Source organism: Mustela nivalis, assembly GCF_964662115.1.
Source record: "Mustela nivalis genome assembly, chromosome: 15".
Taxonomy (NCBI): Eukaryota; Metazoa; Chordata; class Mammalia; order Carnivora; family Mustelidae; genus Mustela; species Mustela nivalis.
The window spans coordinates 11953106-11969985 of NC_139034.1; the positions used below are offsets into that span (position 1 = coordinate 11953106).

Below are 16880 nucleotides of genomic sequence, written 5' to 3' on the forward strand. Positions count from 1 at the left end.
TGACAAAAAGTGGATCATAAAACAATACTTGAGACTAAAACTATAGGGAAAGATTCAATTCCCGAAATGCATATCACACACTGGTATCCATGTGTGTAACAGCCAGTCTTCGATGGAGAAACAGACTAAAAACAGGGTTTGGGAAGGAAACATAAGCAGAATGTACACAGCTGGGAAAGAGCCTAGCTAACAACTAAAAAATCCTACAAACTAAGTAACTGTAAAGCCCCTCTTATCTTATCCAAGAATAAATTTTTTTTTCTGTTCTTTCTTTCTTTTTTTTTTTTTTTTTTTTTGTCAGAGAGAGTGAGCACAGGCAGAGGCAGAAAAAGAAGCAGGCCTCCTGCTGAGCAAGGAGCCAGATGTGGGACTCAATCCCAGGACTCTGGGATCATGACCCGAGTGGAAGGCAGCCTCTTAACCAACTGAGCCAACCAGGTGTCCCCATGAATAAATTTAAAACTGGAACCCTGAAGTTGTTAGATAAAGAACCAGGTATACTTACATCCCAATGGGATAGCAAATTGCTAAGAGGGACTAAAGACAGGTATTTTGTGTGATATCACAGAGAACTATGGAAGAACGCATTCAACTAGCCCTCAGGAAGGTTACAGAAGACTACGCAACACCACCTTTAAACAGATGGGGAGCTGGGTACACAGAGACGGAACAAGTAGCCAGGAGGAGACGATGAAAGACTTCAAACTACACAAGGGAGGCAAGAGTGTCAACAAAGAAAAAATGACATAGATTATAGCATAGAAAGAAAAAACAAGTACATATGAATGGCAAAAAACATGAGCCTCATTAATATTTATAACTAAGACATAAGACTGGCAAGTCATCAGAATTTTTAATAGTTAAAAAGCTTAATATAATTTTTATTTAATGGATGACAGATTTTTAAAAACATATTTTTCTACCTTGCTTGCATGATATAGCAATTTAGCCAGCAAGTACTCTTAGGAAACAAACTAGTTAAGAGTATCAACTCTCCCACTTATTGACAACCTCTTCCATTTATTAACAACCTCTCTGCCCATATTCTTCTTTATATAACAAAGATAAGATGGCCTAACTCATAGAGCTTTCAGGAAAACTAAATTGCTTAAAATACTGCCTCATAAATAATCAGAACTCAATACAAACTAGTGACTACTAGTATCATAGCAACTTAAAAGTACTCAAGCTAGGGCTCCTGGGTGTCAGTTGGTCAAGCGACTGCCTTCGGCTCAGGTCATGATCCTGAAACCCAAGACTGAGTCCTGCAATTCACTCCCTGCTCAGCAAGGGGTCAGCTTCTCCCTTTGACCCTCCCCCCTCTCATGCTCTCTTTCTCTCTCTCTCAAATAAATAAAATCTTTTTTTAAAAAGCACACATGCCATACAGTTTTCTTACAGTACATCTGTATCAAGTCTTATAACCTATAAGACTTAAATAAAACAAAACAAAACCCTACAATAAAATTACTTTAAGTAAGTTTACCTGAGCAGTTTCTGTTTTCAACTTGTCAATACTGAGGGTGTTCCTCTGTAATCCACTGGCAGCCACTGACAGAGTTTTAATATCCTCTTGTAATTTAAGCATGGCTTTTGAAGACATTCTACTAATTTCTTCTTGTACCTTTTTCTGTTCCTTCACAAATTTCCTAAAAAGATACATAAAACTGAATTCCAAAAAATACACCTTTGGTTTCCTATAGGAAAAAAGTATATTTACTATAGGCTGGTCAGAGTCCTAGTGTTTTTTAAAAAGGAAATATTAAAAATTCATCCACAGTTCACATGCTTTTTTCAGATTGACAATAAAAGAATTTTAATTCCCATTATTCTGCTTTGTTTATAAAAATATTAAAATTTTTACCAACACCCAAGTTAAAATGTTTAAGAGGAAGAAGAGATGTTCCCCTTAAAATAGATTCTAACATTCTTCAACATGATATATCTAATTACATATGACACACTTACTGGAGGTTTTCAACATCCTGGCAGATGACAGGAGGGAGATTTTCATCCTTCAGTGCTTTACTATCCCTGAGAAAAATGCAACAGATAGATTAAAGCCATTGAGGTTCTAAAAAGCTGACAGCTGAGTTCCACTACATAAGTGTTAAAGGGGAGGAGGTAAAACAAATATTCCCCATTTAGAGCTCTTATGGTTGATTTCAAATCTCTTTATAAAAAAAATGTTGTTTCCTGACCTTTAAAATAGCTTTAACAATTCATCTGACAGGGAGTTCTCTTCTAAAAGGACTGGCACCTATCAGAAGTACACATAAATGCATCTGACCAAATGTTTAAGAAAAAAAATTAGAAAATACAAGAGATTAAATATTGAACTAAGTTCCCCTGGCTCAAAAACTCTATGACTGACCTTTTATTTCGTTCAAAAATATTAAAGCATTCATTAAAGAAAGTCTACAAACTTCTCATAATAGAGATTCTGATTATATTTTAGTTGATTTTTAGATTTCAATTTATTCTTCAACAAAATAAAACCTAGGGATAGACTAAGGGAATCATAAATATTTAATGAGAAAAGGAAGAGGTGAAATGTGGCAGGCTGTAATGGAATTATGAGTTAAAATTCAGTCACAGATCTGCTACTACTTCCTTGATAGAACCTGAAGCAAACCTCAGTCTCCTACAGCTTTCTCATTTATGCAATAGGGCTAAAGTATACAGAAGATATTTTGGAGGCATGAACTTGATCATTTATTTACAAATGTTTTATCTAATGTAATACAAATTAGGTGAGAAAATGTAAGTGCTAGTAAAAATAGTGATCTTCAAACCTATCTGATGTATATTATAGATAGAGGCTTTTCTCCCTCTTCATCATCAGAAAATAAATGGGACTGGTATAGTAGTTTATATAGAAAATGTATATATACCTAAAACTGATCATAAAGTATTCCAGAAAGCATTGGTTATAAACTTTCCTAATGACTAAAAATTAAAGATCTGACCTTCCAAAATCTTTCCAGAGCATATGTTTATTATTTTACTTTAGACAAAAACTGATTCAAAGAATTTTTCTTCTAAATGTCTATATAGTTTCTTTTACTTCCGATGAGACCACCTGCCTATAAATTAACAAATAAAATTTTTCAAATAAAATACTTTAAAAGTTAAATTGTAAACCTACTCTGGTCTTGTTCCTGTTTTATCACCTAGAAAATTCAAGAAGCTTTATGTAAAAACAGGTCATTTAACAATGTATTCCAAATTCAAGTTTTAATTTAACACAAACTTAGGTATAAATAGAAACTTCTAAGCATTTTTCGGACAGCCTTATAGACATCATATGAGGTCACTTGTCACAAACTCCAAACAACATACTATGGGGACATGTTTGTATACACATAAACAGATAATTACGTAGCTGATTTGTATCTATTTCTTTCAAGGGAGAGATTCTTCCTCTTTCAACTATCTTCTATGAAAAATATTCTTCCTAGCACAGTTGACCTCCTGCAAGTTCTACTGGATGCTTTCTTAGATTCTATCAGTTTAGAATACTAAAATATGTCAGACTACCCGGATGTCTCTAAATATTTTACAAAAGCAGCAATTTTTTAAGATGATGTTTTTAATGTGTGCAGATAGATCAACAGCTTTCTCATGAACACTTATTTAGTGGTTATCATTATTAGTGTATGTCTAAAAGTAGAAAGGTAAAAATGCTCCGTCAGCAAAATGCAGTGACTCACTTTCTGCTTTTTTAGAATTTACTTCACACTGCAAAATAAGACCTGCTTAATGAAGGAAATACAGGAACACACAAAACTTCATCCCATCAGAGAACCTTAATGGTTCCTCTTTCAACCTCTTTTGGCACTTACACACACATTTTTAAACGTGATCGGGATGACCATAAGTTATGTGCACATATTTTTTCAGGATGTTGAAATTAAGTATTTTTCATGTCACTTAACATCGTTTTAAATGACCACAGAATACTGATGACATAGCTGTATCAGAAACTTTATGCCCAACCCTCTTCTTAACATATACACCTTTACTATATAAACAATGCTGCTACAGTGAATGCCTTTATCTCCAAATACTTGTGCATGACTTTATTTGTATTCCACAAAAAGAGGAATTTATAGGTCAAAGATTACATCAAGGAAAACCTACGTATTATCAACTGACCCTTTAAAACAACTGTTCCAATTTAACTTCCCACCTACTACGAATAAGTAATTTTTCCGTCACACCCTCAACAACAATGGACATTTTTCTGAAACAATCACTGCCAGTACATAGGTGAGAAATGCCACTTCACTATCATCTAAATTCATATTTCTGACAGTACTAAGTAAAACATTTCAAATATTAATTAGACAAGTCTATTTCTCCTTGAGTGAATGGTCTATTCAGGCTATTTGAGGTATATCCGAGGTATGTTTCTCACTGACTTCTCAGAGCTATTTCAACATTAAGCATATTAATTATCTCATACATATACTTTATGTGTCTATTTCTAAAATGAGACCTTGATTTCAAGATACATCTCAATTTCGGATGTTAAAATGTGAAGAAAAAAAGCATCGAAACAGCAAGTATTTTACTTCCAACCTGTCCTTTACCTTTTGCCTTTGTCCATAGGGTTTCTTTTGTTTACCTTTTTAATCTAACTACAATTTATTTTTCCTTACTTTGTATGTTGATTTTTCTCTTTCATAGTTTAACATTTCTGAAATTGATATCCATGTTCTACCGATGCAAGCCTTTGACTGGGTGAGACACAGTAAGATAAAGGAAGAATTTAATTTTTATCCCACAGACTTCAACTTTTTTATTCATTAGCGTCCTATTTTGCTCTCTCTTTGATATTCCATTTTTATTATATTTACAGAAGTCTCTATACACACAAACCTGCGTATAGAAAACTTAGGCCTGTTTTTGGCCGACCGTGGGCCCTGACTAGTCCATCTAGCTTGGCATCTGTAATACCTGTGGACTGCTGTCAAAGCTCACTGTCAGCACTCCACCTCTGTTCCTGCCCTCCTTCACATTATCTTCCACATGGCTGCCAGAATGCTCTTCTTCAATCACGTATCTCATGTCATATTATTCACATCAAAACCCTAGTGGGTCTCAACTGTCCTCCGTGTAATTACAAAACTCTTTAAGATGACATACACGGCCCTTCCCTTTATGACATCTGGAATCTGATCTTCCCATGCTGCAGCTCGCCGGTTTTCCAGCAGTTCTTCAAAAGAGTAAAGATCATCCTTGTCTCTAGATCTTACTCCATGCTGCCCCCACTTATAGACCACTGCTTCCTACCCCTCTTCATCTATCAAACCCAATACAGCAGGTCCAGGCTAACTGATGCAGCTGCTAGGGAAACAGAGAAATCCTTTAGATTAATAAAGAACCCCTGGACACGTATAGCAGGTTAAAAGGAACTGGATGTGCTATATCAGGTCATGTGCACTTATTCTACATACTCCTTTGGTTCAACTCTGAGGCACAACACAAGAGGAAGACAATGGGGGAAGGTGGAGTGGCATGGGGGGGAGGGCACGAAGGGAGATTAACTCCTTATATTTCTCTTACTCCTTTGCCTCAATCAAGTCCTTCACGTGGAGCCTAAAAGCAATTACAATAAAGAGAGAACCAGTTTCATAATTAAAATCAAAGTAGTTCAAGGGTACCAGATTGCTTCAGCTGATTAAAAAATAAGCTGCTAAAATATCTAAGATAATTCCTTCTAATTTTGATGCGGCTACAAAGAAAACTAAGTAAAAACAAGAGACAGACCCCTATGTTTAAAAATCAATTTTCGGGGCGCCTGAGTGGCTCAGTTGTTAAGCATCTGCCTTCAGCTCAGGTCATGATCCAGGGTCCTGGGATCAAGCCCTGCATCAGGCTCCTGGCTCAGTAGGAAGCCTGCTTCTCCCTCTCCCACTCCCCACTTGTATTCCCTCTCTAGCTGTCTCTTCTTCTCTGTCAAATAAAATTTAAAAAAAAAAGTAAAATAAAATAAAAATCAAATTTCATTCAAAGTTATCCTAAATTTTCTAAGTTTAAAAGGATTTTAGGATAGCCAGCTTTTAAAACAGTATGTCACCCTAGAATCGTCTACATAATAAAAACCACATCCAAATAAAAAATTCCTACACAGATATATGGACTCCTTCATCTGTTACTCACTCTAAGTTCTTCAGAGGATTCAATGCAATACGTGAAACATGCTTTCATCAGAGGCAGAAGAGGCAATGCAAGACAAAACAAAAATCATGCACAGGGAATCGACAAAACAAAAAATCATGCACAGGGAATCAACAAAACTAAAACATCTTTCAAAATGAATCTGGATTGGTAATTTTTTAACAAGAATATTCAGCATTGCAAGAGCACAGGAAGAACGGCATTTTCATACTGGCTGGTGGGTAATCAATTGGTAAACTCTTTCTAGAAAGTAATTTTACAATATTTACCAAGAGTCTCCAAAACTCTCCCCTCTCTTTAAGCCAGTGATTCAGTTTCTAGGTTGTCTTTAAAAAATAATAAAAAAATATGAATGAAAATTTATAAGAAAAACAAACACATAGAGAGCATTTATTATGTGCCTGGCTCTACTGAAGTCTTATAAACTGTAATCCTTGGACCAACAATGTCAAGTAGTTACTGTTCTTTTCCCCAACTTTACAGATAAAGAAACTAAACACAGAGGGATAAATAACTTGAACAAGGTCGCAGAGCTTATCAACAGTGGAGGGGATCTGAAGCCAGATTTCAGCTCAAGTCTATCCCCTTAAGCTACAATGCCACATTGCCTCTCCCCATAAAGATGCTCAATATGTTGATACTTCCTAGAATATACGAACTGAATACAAACACTAATAATGGAAGGACGGCTGATTAATGATGTATCGATTCATAAAGCTGACTTAAGCAGCAATAAAACACTCCTAAAGAATTAATGAACTGACAAATACTGGTGATATAACATATGAGAAAGAACAGGTTACAAAGCAATCCAGTTGACCTTTGAACAATGCAGGGATTAAGGGTCCTAAACACCCAGGCAGTTGAAAATCTACACATAATTTGACTCCCCAAAATCTTTACTAATAGCTTCCTGCTGACCAGAATGTTTACTGACAATATAAAGTCTATTCACGCACACTTTGTATGTGATATGAACTACATACTGCAGTCTTACAATAAAGTAAGATAGAGAAAAGAAAATATTAAGAAAATTGTAAGGAAAACACATTTACAGGACTCCACTTTTACTGGAAAAAATTCACATATAAGTGGACCTAACCAGTTCAAAGCATGTGTTCAAGTATCAACTTATATACCATACATGTGTTCATGATCCCAACTTAAGAACATATATTCATACACACACTGATAGCTACATAACCGTATGCATAAACAAAACTCAGTTTTCTATGAAAATAAAATCTTAAACACATAATACACAAAAAATTTGTGAGATATAAAGTAAATGTAAAAGTAAAAACTTTACTACTGAACATGTAACTAAAAATCTTACTGACATAGAAATTTAACTTACTGTTAGAACAGAACATTACTTACTCTTTTTATCTGATGAGGTACGAAAATCTATACCACCAAGACCTTCATTGCCTGCAGTTGAAGTAGCTGCTGTGGTTCCCAAAGTCAAGCCTAAAGCATTCTGTCCAAGTCCTACAAACAAACCAAATATAATTTACAAAGTCTTTACAATGATTTTCCCTCAATGGACAAAATTCTCAAATGCTTTCAAGCTGGATCCCATTTTTCTTCAAAATTGCTTTAAGCAAATAACATGGAATAAGTCTAAAGCTGGGATTTAATGGTGTATGTAGTCTGGATAATATAATTTTAACTTCTTTACGTTTTAGGTAACTTTTTAAAGTGTAGACACACAATGTCACATTAGTGTACAACAGTGACTTGAAAACTCTATACATGCTATGTTCGCCACAAGTGTCACTACCCTATCTGTCACCATACAACCTAATTACAATACCACGGATTATATCCATCCCTGTGACTGATTCCATAACTGGAAGGTTGTACCAACTCCCCGTCAGCCATTTTGCCTGTCCTCCCTACCCTTTCGGGCAACCATCAGTTCTCTGTACTTATGGGTCTATTAATTTTCTTTACTAAAAAGGTCAGAGTTTTATCTGTTAATTCAAAAAATGTGAACATACTACTTGTTTTTCTTAAATCCTTCTGAAAAAGCAGTTTTAGTTTGTATATTTCCAGGTAAATACTTCTTGTCCTTTAGTCATGCTTTGTAATTGGATACTTTTTAAATTATCAAGTATTAGATGTGTTAATTAACTTGATGGGCATTTACAATGTGCATGTATATATGAAATCACTATGCTCTACACTTTAAATATCTTACACTTTTACTTCTCAATTATACCTCAGGAAAGCTGGTAACAGATAAATAAATTACATAATAAAATAATCCGGTAATGATTTATAAGATTTCAGCAAATCTTATAAATCTTATAAAGCCAATAGTTTCATTATTTATGAAATCTAAAATCTAACTGAGAGTTAGAAGCCTTACAGTTCAAATATCAAATTTCATACTCCCAAGCTTTTTAAAAAATAATTTAATGAAAGAAATAGACTTCATTTATTTAAATCCTACCTCACTGACAAAAGGAATTGAAGGGGCTAAACTACAGTTAATCTTAAGTCATGAAGGTATGCTTGTAAATCAAGTAGCAAAATTTTAAAGACCACGCATTGGTAAATCATCTAAGTCCATGCATTACCAAGCTCACATAACTGTGTTTCTTTTTGGACAGATGCTATTTACTTTAAACAGAGGAAACAGCAGAGGTACTGAATAAAAGCAGGGGATATATGAAGAGTGGATTTAAATACTGACAATGTGTGAAAAAAAAAATACAGCTAAATGAATGTCCATTAAAAAAAAAAATACAGGGGGTATGTTTAGTTAGCACAACCATAAATCAAGCACTGACGTGTGTCTAGAGCCTAAGAAAAATTCTAGCAGGCCTACAAACTCATTAGAAAGACACAAAAACAATCCTCCACCTCCCCTTTCTGTTATTTTTGTGTTTTGCTCTCATAGGACTCTTTAGGAGAGATGTTTAAACACTTATCCTACAAAGAAATGTATGTTACAGTCATCCAGTGATTCAGTTATTAGGAGATATTTTGAATACCTACAAGGTGAGACTACAGTGACAAAGACAAGTATCTGAAAGATAATGCAAATCTGAATGCTACAAATTTTTACAGATTATCTTCACCAACTCCTTTTTTCCCTTTCCACTGACCCAGAGTTTCTTCACTAAATTTAGCACCTGAACAGAGGACATGAAAGAGCTGTTTAATAGAAAACACTAGGTCATACTCCTTCATCTCTCCCACACGACCAAGTATTAGACACCTACGAGGTGTTGAGTAAAACTTCTGATATAAAATAGCCATTATACATGAACCTATGTATTACTGGGAATGCTATGATTTTAACATGTTTCAAAGCCAAAAAATATGTTTTTCCTAACACATAAATTGTTAAAGAGAAATTCTTGATATTATATTGCTATGTGAGATAATTATACAATGTTTTCAAATCAGAGGAAAGCTCTTCTCACTCCTACATGGTATTATATTACATTATTTATAGTATCATGTCTCCTCTATTATTCATTCATTTATATTTATATATAAATATATTTATGGTATATCTTAATACTCAAAACATCGACAGAATCCTTAACATGAAGCTAATTTCAAAATAAGAAAGAAATGAAAAATCAATCCAAGATGGAAAATATGAAGTATTCTTTGCCAATTGAATTGATACTTTAGTATTTTGCTTGACTAGAATAAATTTAATACTTGTGTTCTAAAACCTTTTCTTCGAAGCACGCTAATAGCCTTTCCTGATGCCTGTAATGGAGAGCCATTCTTAAAACCAGGGCTTGAAAGGTCAAGTTGTTTTGCAACGAACTTAGATACCAAATGATCCAAGACTCTACAACTACCATTTCTTGATAAATTTCTCTAGAATAGTTTATAAGATCCTTAAACAGGCCCTTCTTTGTTTCTTTATATAGTCAGTCAATACTGAGAAGCAGAAAACTTTTTTTCTACAATATGGCTAAGATGTCCAATTATGCATGAAAACCATTATTTTATAATTCAGTTTTCATACGAAACAACAACATTCAGGTTAAAGAGACAAAGTGGTCTGTTCCAAAGGTCAAAATACAGATAAAGTAAATTTAAATATAAATATTTACTATTTTGGAAAATGAATACCATGAATTACCTGATGTGGCTGTATTTGAACTCTGGAAAAGTGAACCTCCCAAACCAGCTAAGGCTCCCCCTAAGGAAAGGCATGTTGATGGGGTAGTAATTGTAGCTGTTGTTCCACCCAAATTATTTAGGGTAAATCCTGTAGATCCTATAAAAAGTAAAACGGTAAAGGCTTCAAAAGGAAACATCATTTCTAAGAACACTGGAGAAAACACAAAACATTCCCTACCACCACCAAAACAGACAGCCCTCACGTCCATGACAAAATTCACTCTAGTTTTTCCTAAAAAACTACTTGCTAAAGATAAAATTACATAAACTTAAGAATAAAGAGAAATAAGACCGTAAGGCAAACGCTACTGACACAAATAAGAGTTCTAGGTAACACTAGAATGGTGTAAGGTAACAGATTCCAGAGAATAATAAAGAGTTTGCAATGCAGGATGCCAAATTCGCCTTCAAAATGGTATGAATACTAAGGCAGGCAAGGCTGATGCAAATTCTTTATCCTTTCTTGTCACCAATATGCTCCTTGAAAACAAAGTGAATATTAATAGTTTTACATTTTACCTCTCACCCTGTCCCTGCTTTGCTCTGTAAACAGAGATCAACTTCCAGGATGGCTCCTGCTGCTTTAAAGCCAATGATGATCTTTGTAGGATCCTAATAGCTGAGTGATTAAAATAAAAACTTTCCAAAACTGAAGTTATCTTGAATAAGGTGGATCCCTATATTCACTAGCCAAAAACAAAACAAAATTCAACCACAAAACGTGACTTTTTCCATTCTGCCTCACCTGCTGGAGTTGACGTCAGAGCAGACGAAAGAGTAAGACCACGAGCTGAGGTAGAAGTAATAGGGAGAGCAAATGGTGTGGCAGATGCGGCAGGTTTACTAAATCCTAAACTGAAACCTGCTGTAGACGCAGATGTAGTGGCTGGCGTTCCTGTGTCAAACAAACAAACAAATCCTATTTTACCATGACTGTATATGTATTACACCGGTTTCAATCAGGATCCCTAAAAGTTCATGACCCTACTTTTGTAGCCAGAAGGATACGTGGGTAGGTATGAAAAAGGAAAATATAGAAGTTGGAGCCAAATCATGGTGAATAATTAAAAGAGGATGCTATGATCTTAGGAAAAGCAAGAAAAAGTCCCATCAATGTGGTCCTATTGAAATCCAATTTCAGTTCTACCCCTGGATTTACCTAAAACAGCACTTACCCTTCCTTTGCTCTATACTCTACAGAAAAATATTCCTCTCCTCCAACGCTATTTAAACCACCATTCTCTACTGTTTCCTCTTCCTTTACTTCTGTCAACCCTGGCTACTCCTTCCAGTCTGCTTTTGTCCATCTCCTTCCTCTGTTCAGTTCTTAAATGATACTGCCTACGGCTCCAGGCCTGCTCCCATACTTCCCAACTACAGGATCTCAGCTAGGGCAACATGGGTCTAAATCTACACCTACCAGAGTCTCCACTGGTTAGCTCTACCGGGATGTCCCTTAACTTTCCACCTCTACGCCTCCCTACACAAAACGTTTCCTAAACCCCCTGCCGTGGTCCACTCAGTTGCTCAAGCCAGAAACCATAATCACCCCTGACATCCCTTCTCTCTCCTGAATTCTACTAGCCATGAATCCTGCTGATTCTACTGCAGAAATAGCTCTGGATTACAAGCATCCTCAAAACCCTTAGCTCAGGTCATCTTCTTCTCAAGAACAAATATAACCTCTTAATTTGTTTCTGTGCTATCAGTCCCTCTAAACTTTAATCTATTCTTGGAATTATTTCAGTTACTTTAAAAAAGAAGAAGCAAGAACACCAACAAAAAATAATACCCTGGTGATTCTCTCTGACTGAAGGCTCTTATTAGCTCTATACTATCTCTACACTAGAGTCAAAAGGCGTGGCACACAAACACCTTTCCTATCTACTTCCAATCTGCTCTTCACACCCCCTCTCTCCCTACCATTCCCACGTCTGAATCCTAAATTCTAACCAAGTACTTTTCCTACTTCCCTGAGTCCCCTTATGACTGGGCTGTTGCACGTCTCCATCAGGAATGATGTTTCCTGCCTCCAAAATAAACTTCTACTCTTATCTTCCTCTACTTCCCTCGTGCCTTTCATACATGTTAGAGCACTTATCAGGTCATACAAGAACATGTTACTATACCTGCCAGTCAGCTTCACCTCATCACCCACTGAATGCCTTACTCATGCTCATGCTGATGCTCTTGACATCATTAGTACCGCCTGCACCACCAGTACCATCACCACACCACAGCTAATACTAAATGTTCAAAGCATTATGTATACTCAAGGCCACAGAGTTAGGAAGTAATAGCTATTCCAAACTATTAAATGAGGAAATACATAATGACCTGCATTTTGGCTTTCCCTAAAGGCACTGAGAGAAGCAGCTGCCAGAAATTAAACTTCTGGATTGCCCTTACCACAACCAGAAATTCCTGCCCGGGTACAGTGCTTTGAAATCCTGTATGGGTTCTAAAATCTCAGAAAAGAAGAGAATCCAACTGCTTGCCCCAAAGCCAATCCTGTCCAAAACTCTGGTAACGAACAGATGGGTTACCCTTTCTGTGGGTCACAGGTGAGTAGCATCCAAAAGAACAAAGTCCACCAATCTTTAGTTTACTTCAAATGTTAATTAAATTAATAAACTTAACTTTAACTGAGTTCCCATACTATCTTTTCATTCATTCATTTCCTTTGACATTATTAACTGTCATACTACTTACTCACATTCCCTTTGGCGTATCGCTACAGAGAACCATGGCGTTTTTGAGCTGAAAAGAAATACAAAAACTTTTCAGTCCTACCCTTGTTTTACAGATAACCAAAAGCTGCCAGATACTACATGACTACCTAAGACCTCACAATGATTTGGAATTACAACAGGGCTTAATTCTAAGACTTCTGGTCTAGAGTTTGTTGCTTTTCTTTTTTCCACTAAAAGGGTTCAAATGACTATAAAAATACAATGTAAAATAAACCTCCAGAGGAAAAAAACCATTGCTGTATTTAAAGTTTTTTTTCCTGAATTGAACAGTCATTGACTTTTTTAAAAACTCCAGTACTGAAAGGCTGTATAATGAGTCAGTGTCTGTGATCTATTAGGTTCCTTACATGCTTCCTTCTATACCCCAGCTCTGTGAGATAATAAAGAGAAGAGAAGAAAACCACAGATCTGGGATCTTTCCTCAAAAAATTCTTACCCAGAGTTAATCCTGTAGTTATACTTGTTGCTATTCCTGGGGACAAAAAGAGAAATAAAATTTAATCATCAATGGCAGATGACATTTTGGGGGGGTTATTACAAGGGCAAGACTTAGAGTCATCCTCAGGATATGATACTACAACAACCAGTATCTTCTACCATGACCGCTAATAGAAACGTTCTTCCTAGAGCACTGGTTTTCATATTACCGGCTATATATAATTATATAGGGAATAAGATTTATAAATGCAAACAACTACTGCTTATAACAACATTAGGCAAGGAGAAAAAAAGCTACTCTAAGCAAACACTGGCACACAAAGTCGTTTCGAGGAGCTCACTGGAAGCTCCCGCATTCCTGCAGTTCTTACATTTTCTATGTGTGGCTGTGAAAAGTTTCAATCAAAGCTGCAATGTCAATGCATAAAGTGGTAACAGAGACCGAGAGGCCCTGCGGGTACAGAATAAAGAGTAAATAAAGAAATAAGCTTTTGAAATGGCAGCATTACTGACACATATTTTTAATAACCAAATATCTTTAAGTATTAAAAAACAGATTTTTATTATCAAAATGTCTACCAGAAACCTTGACCTTTTGCCCTTTTCCCATCTAAACGACTCTTTTAATGATATAAAAACTTAAAACATCTCTTAGGAAGGTAAATTATAATGTTATAGCAAGAAAGGATGCTGACTGCACCATATATACTAAATTAAATTAACGTCCAAATTGGTAAACTTGATTTATCTTCACTAAGGTGAAACACTGCATTATATACTCTCTTGTAAAAATTAAATTAATTCTTGGGGCGCCTGGGTGGCTCAGTGGGGTAATCTGCTGCCTTCGGCTCAGGTCATGATCTCAGGGTCCTGGGATCGAGCCCCACATTGTGCTCTCTGCTCAGCAGGGAGCCTGCTTCCCTCTCTCTCTCTCTCTCTGCCTGCCTCTCTGCCTACTTGTGATCTGTCTGTCAAATAAATAAATAAAATCTTAAAAAACATTAAATTAATTCTTTATATTTAAAGAGGTATATCTTCATTGTGTCAAGTATACCAAAAAAGAAGTTATTTTGAAAAGAGGTCTTGGGATGCCTGCGTGGCTCAATTGGTTAAGCGGCTGCCTTCAGCTCAGATCATGATCCCAGGTTCCTGGGATCAAGTTCTGCAATGGGCTCCTTGCTCGGTGAGGAGCCTGCCTCTCCCTCTGCCTCCTGCTCCCCCTGCTTATTCTCGCTCTCTCTGATGAATAAATAAAATCTTTCTTTAAAAAATCGCATTTCTTTAAATTTGTTTCTCTTCTTTTTTGAAGATTTATTTATTTTTGAGGAAGAGCTTGGGGGAGGGGGGTGCAGTATGCAACAGGAGGATAGGGAAATAGAGAGAGAATCTCAAGCTGACTCCCCAAGGAGCTTAAAGCCCAAAGAAGGTCTCATTCTGCAAGCATGAGATCATGACCCGAGTGGAAATCAAGAGTTAGACCCTTAACCAGCTGAGCCATCCAAGAACCCCTAAATGGGTGTTTTCATTTACACTAGAATAGATCATAACCAATGTTACGCCTACCACTGGCCCTTAAGTCCACATCCCTATATATTTTTTCATCTTAATATTTACGTCTGACAATCCATATAAAGGGCAGAGATATAAGCCAGAACCTTAAAAAGAATATCCCATAGCTACTCCCTGAAATGTGACAATCCTCCTTACCTGTATTTGTTCCTCCCAGAGTGAACCCAGCGGTAGGTTTCGATCCAAGGAGCCCGGTTCCAAAACCACCTGAAGGAGCAGATGTCGTGGCAGGAGTTGCAGTGCTTCCAAGAGTTCCAAAATTGAGCCCCACTGAAGGGTTGCTTATCTATAAAGAACACAAAATAAAGTCTACTGGAGCCAGTATTTCCTAAAGAAAAATAAAAATTAACTCTTCAAGGTTAAACACTTTCTTTCTTTTCACATATTCAATATATTGCCATAGAATACAAAAAGAACTATCAATTTATTTTTAACCAACCCAATTCAAATATTCTCCTGTTCTCTTTAAAAATAAGTCACATACAAAAGATTTCAGATCCCAAGGAAATCATAAACAGTATCACATATTCTCCTTCTCTAAGTTTTATTGACAGTTAGCATATTTTAAAATGGCCACAGAGCAATCCTATGAATGTGGATCATTTTCCTCTTGAATGACTCACGGATAGTCCATATTTCTAAATACATTTGTTCTTTCCCAACTACTAAATAAAGAAAAATAAAACATACTCAGAAAAGTTCTTTTAAGTGATCTTTGCCACCTCTCTGTTGCTTTATCACCATATTCATGGATTTAGGCAGGGACGGGGGATACAGTTACGTTTCACCAAAACAGCATCAAGAACTGGGGTAGGGGTGAGAAGAGGAAAAGGACTAAACATAACCTGGCAAGAGGAAAATACAAAGTAAAAATTACCCTCTATCCAGATTATGTGTTCATAAGGAGAAATTCTCTTCAGAGTTTCTGAAAGCTTAAAAAGAATAGCTGGTAATAGCAAGTGATGTGAACAAAGTTCACGACTTTCAACTGTTCTTATCAAAGCTCAGGGGCTCATATTTGCTATCTATTGTGGGAGAACAAATTATTAAAATAATCAAAATGTCTCAACAACCTGACACTCCAAAAATTGTAGAGGAGAGTTAAAAGAGACTATAACACATAACATAATGGGAGCTCCCATTCATCCTATATAGGTATCTTTATTCTATCCTGCCTGCCCTTCCAAACAGACATAATCCCAAGAGAAGTCAAGGTCAGTTTTAAAAAGCTTATGTCTGGGACACTGCAATTTAAGGAGGTAGCGGTGTTATGGCTGGGTTCCAGTGCCAGCTCTCCAATGTCCTGGGACTTGTGTGACATAACTTAGCCTTCTTGATCCTCTGTTTCCTCATATGCAAAATGTTAATAACTTTGCCCACTTAACAGATTTTTTGCAAAAGATTGAGAGATTATGCATGGTGAATTAACTTCACTTAATAAATGTTATTACTGTCATCATTAGGAACTTAATAAATTCAATTAAACACATTTTATACAATGTATTACACCAGCCAATCACTGTGAGGGGAACAGAACTTGAAACCAGTCATCAACACTGAGTAGGGGGTCAAAAAAGGGGTCCTGGGATCGAGTCCCGCATCGGGCTCTCTGCTCGGCGGGGAGTCTGTTTCCTCCTCTCTCTCTCTCTCCCCGCCTCTCTGCCTACTTGTGATCTCTCTCTGTCAAATCAATAAATAAAATCTTAAAAAAAAAAAAAAAAAAGGGAGCTGGCCCTGTGTCTTAATTTATCATGGATTTTATTTTATTTTTTTTAA

General features: G+C 36.2%; 1 protein-coding gene across 1 annotated transcript in view; it reads right to left on the reverse strand.

Moving 5' to 3' along the window:
- Nucleotides 1-16561, reverse strand: part of LOC309848900 (ligand of Numb protein X 2-like) — a gene marked incomplete at its 5' end in the record, with an annotated part of 51559 nt that extends 34998 nt beyond the window's left edge. The window contains 8 exons of the mRNA XM_082700938.1: nucleotides 1969-2034; nucleotides 3149-3173; nucleotides 7567-7677; nucleotides 10304-10441; nucleotides 11090-11239; nucleotides 13534-13569; nucleotides 15243-15390; nucleotides 16556-16561. Coding sequence (XP_082557064.1) covers nucleotides 1969-2034; nucleotides 3149-3173; nucleotides 7567-7677; nucleotides 10304-10441; nucleotides 11090-11239; nucleotides 13534-13569; nucleotides 15243-15390; nucleotides 16556-16561 — 680 coding nt within the window. The remainder of the gene's footprint in view (nucleotides 1-1968; nucleotides 2035-3148; nucleotides 3174-7566; nucleotides 7678-10303; nucleotides 10442-11089; nucleotides 11240-13533; nucleotides 13570-15242; nucleotides 15391-16555) is intronic.
- Nucleotides 16562-16880: the final 319 nt, after the last annotated feature.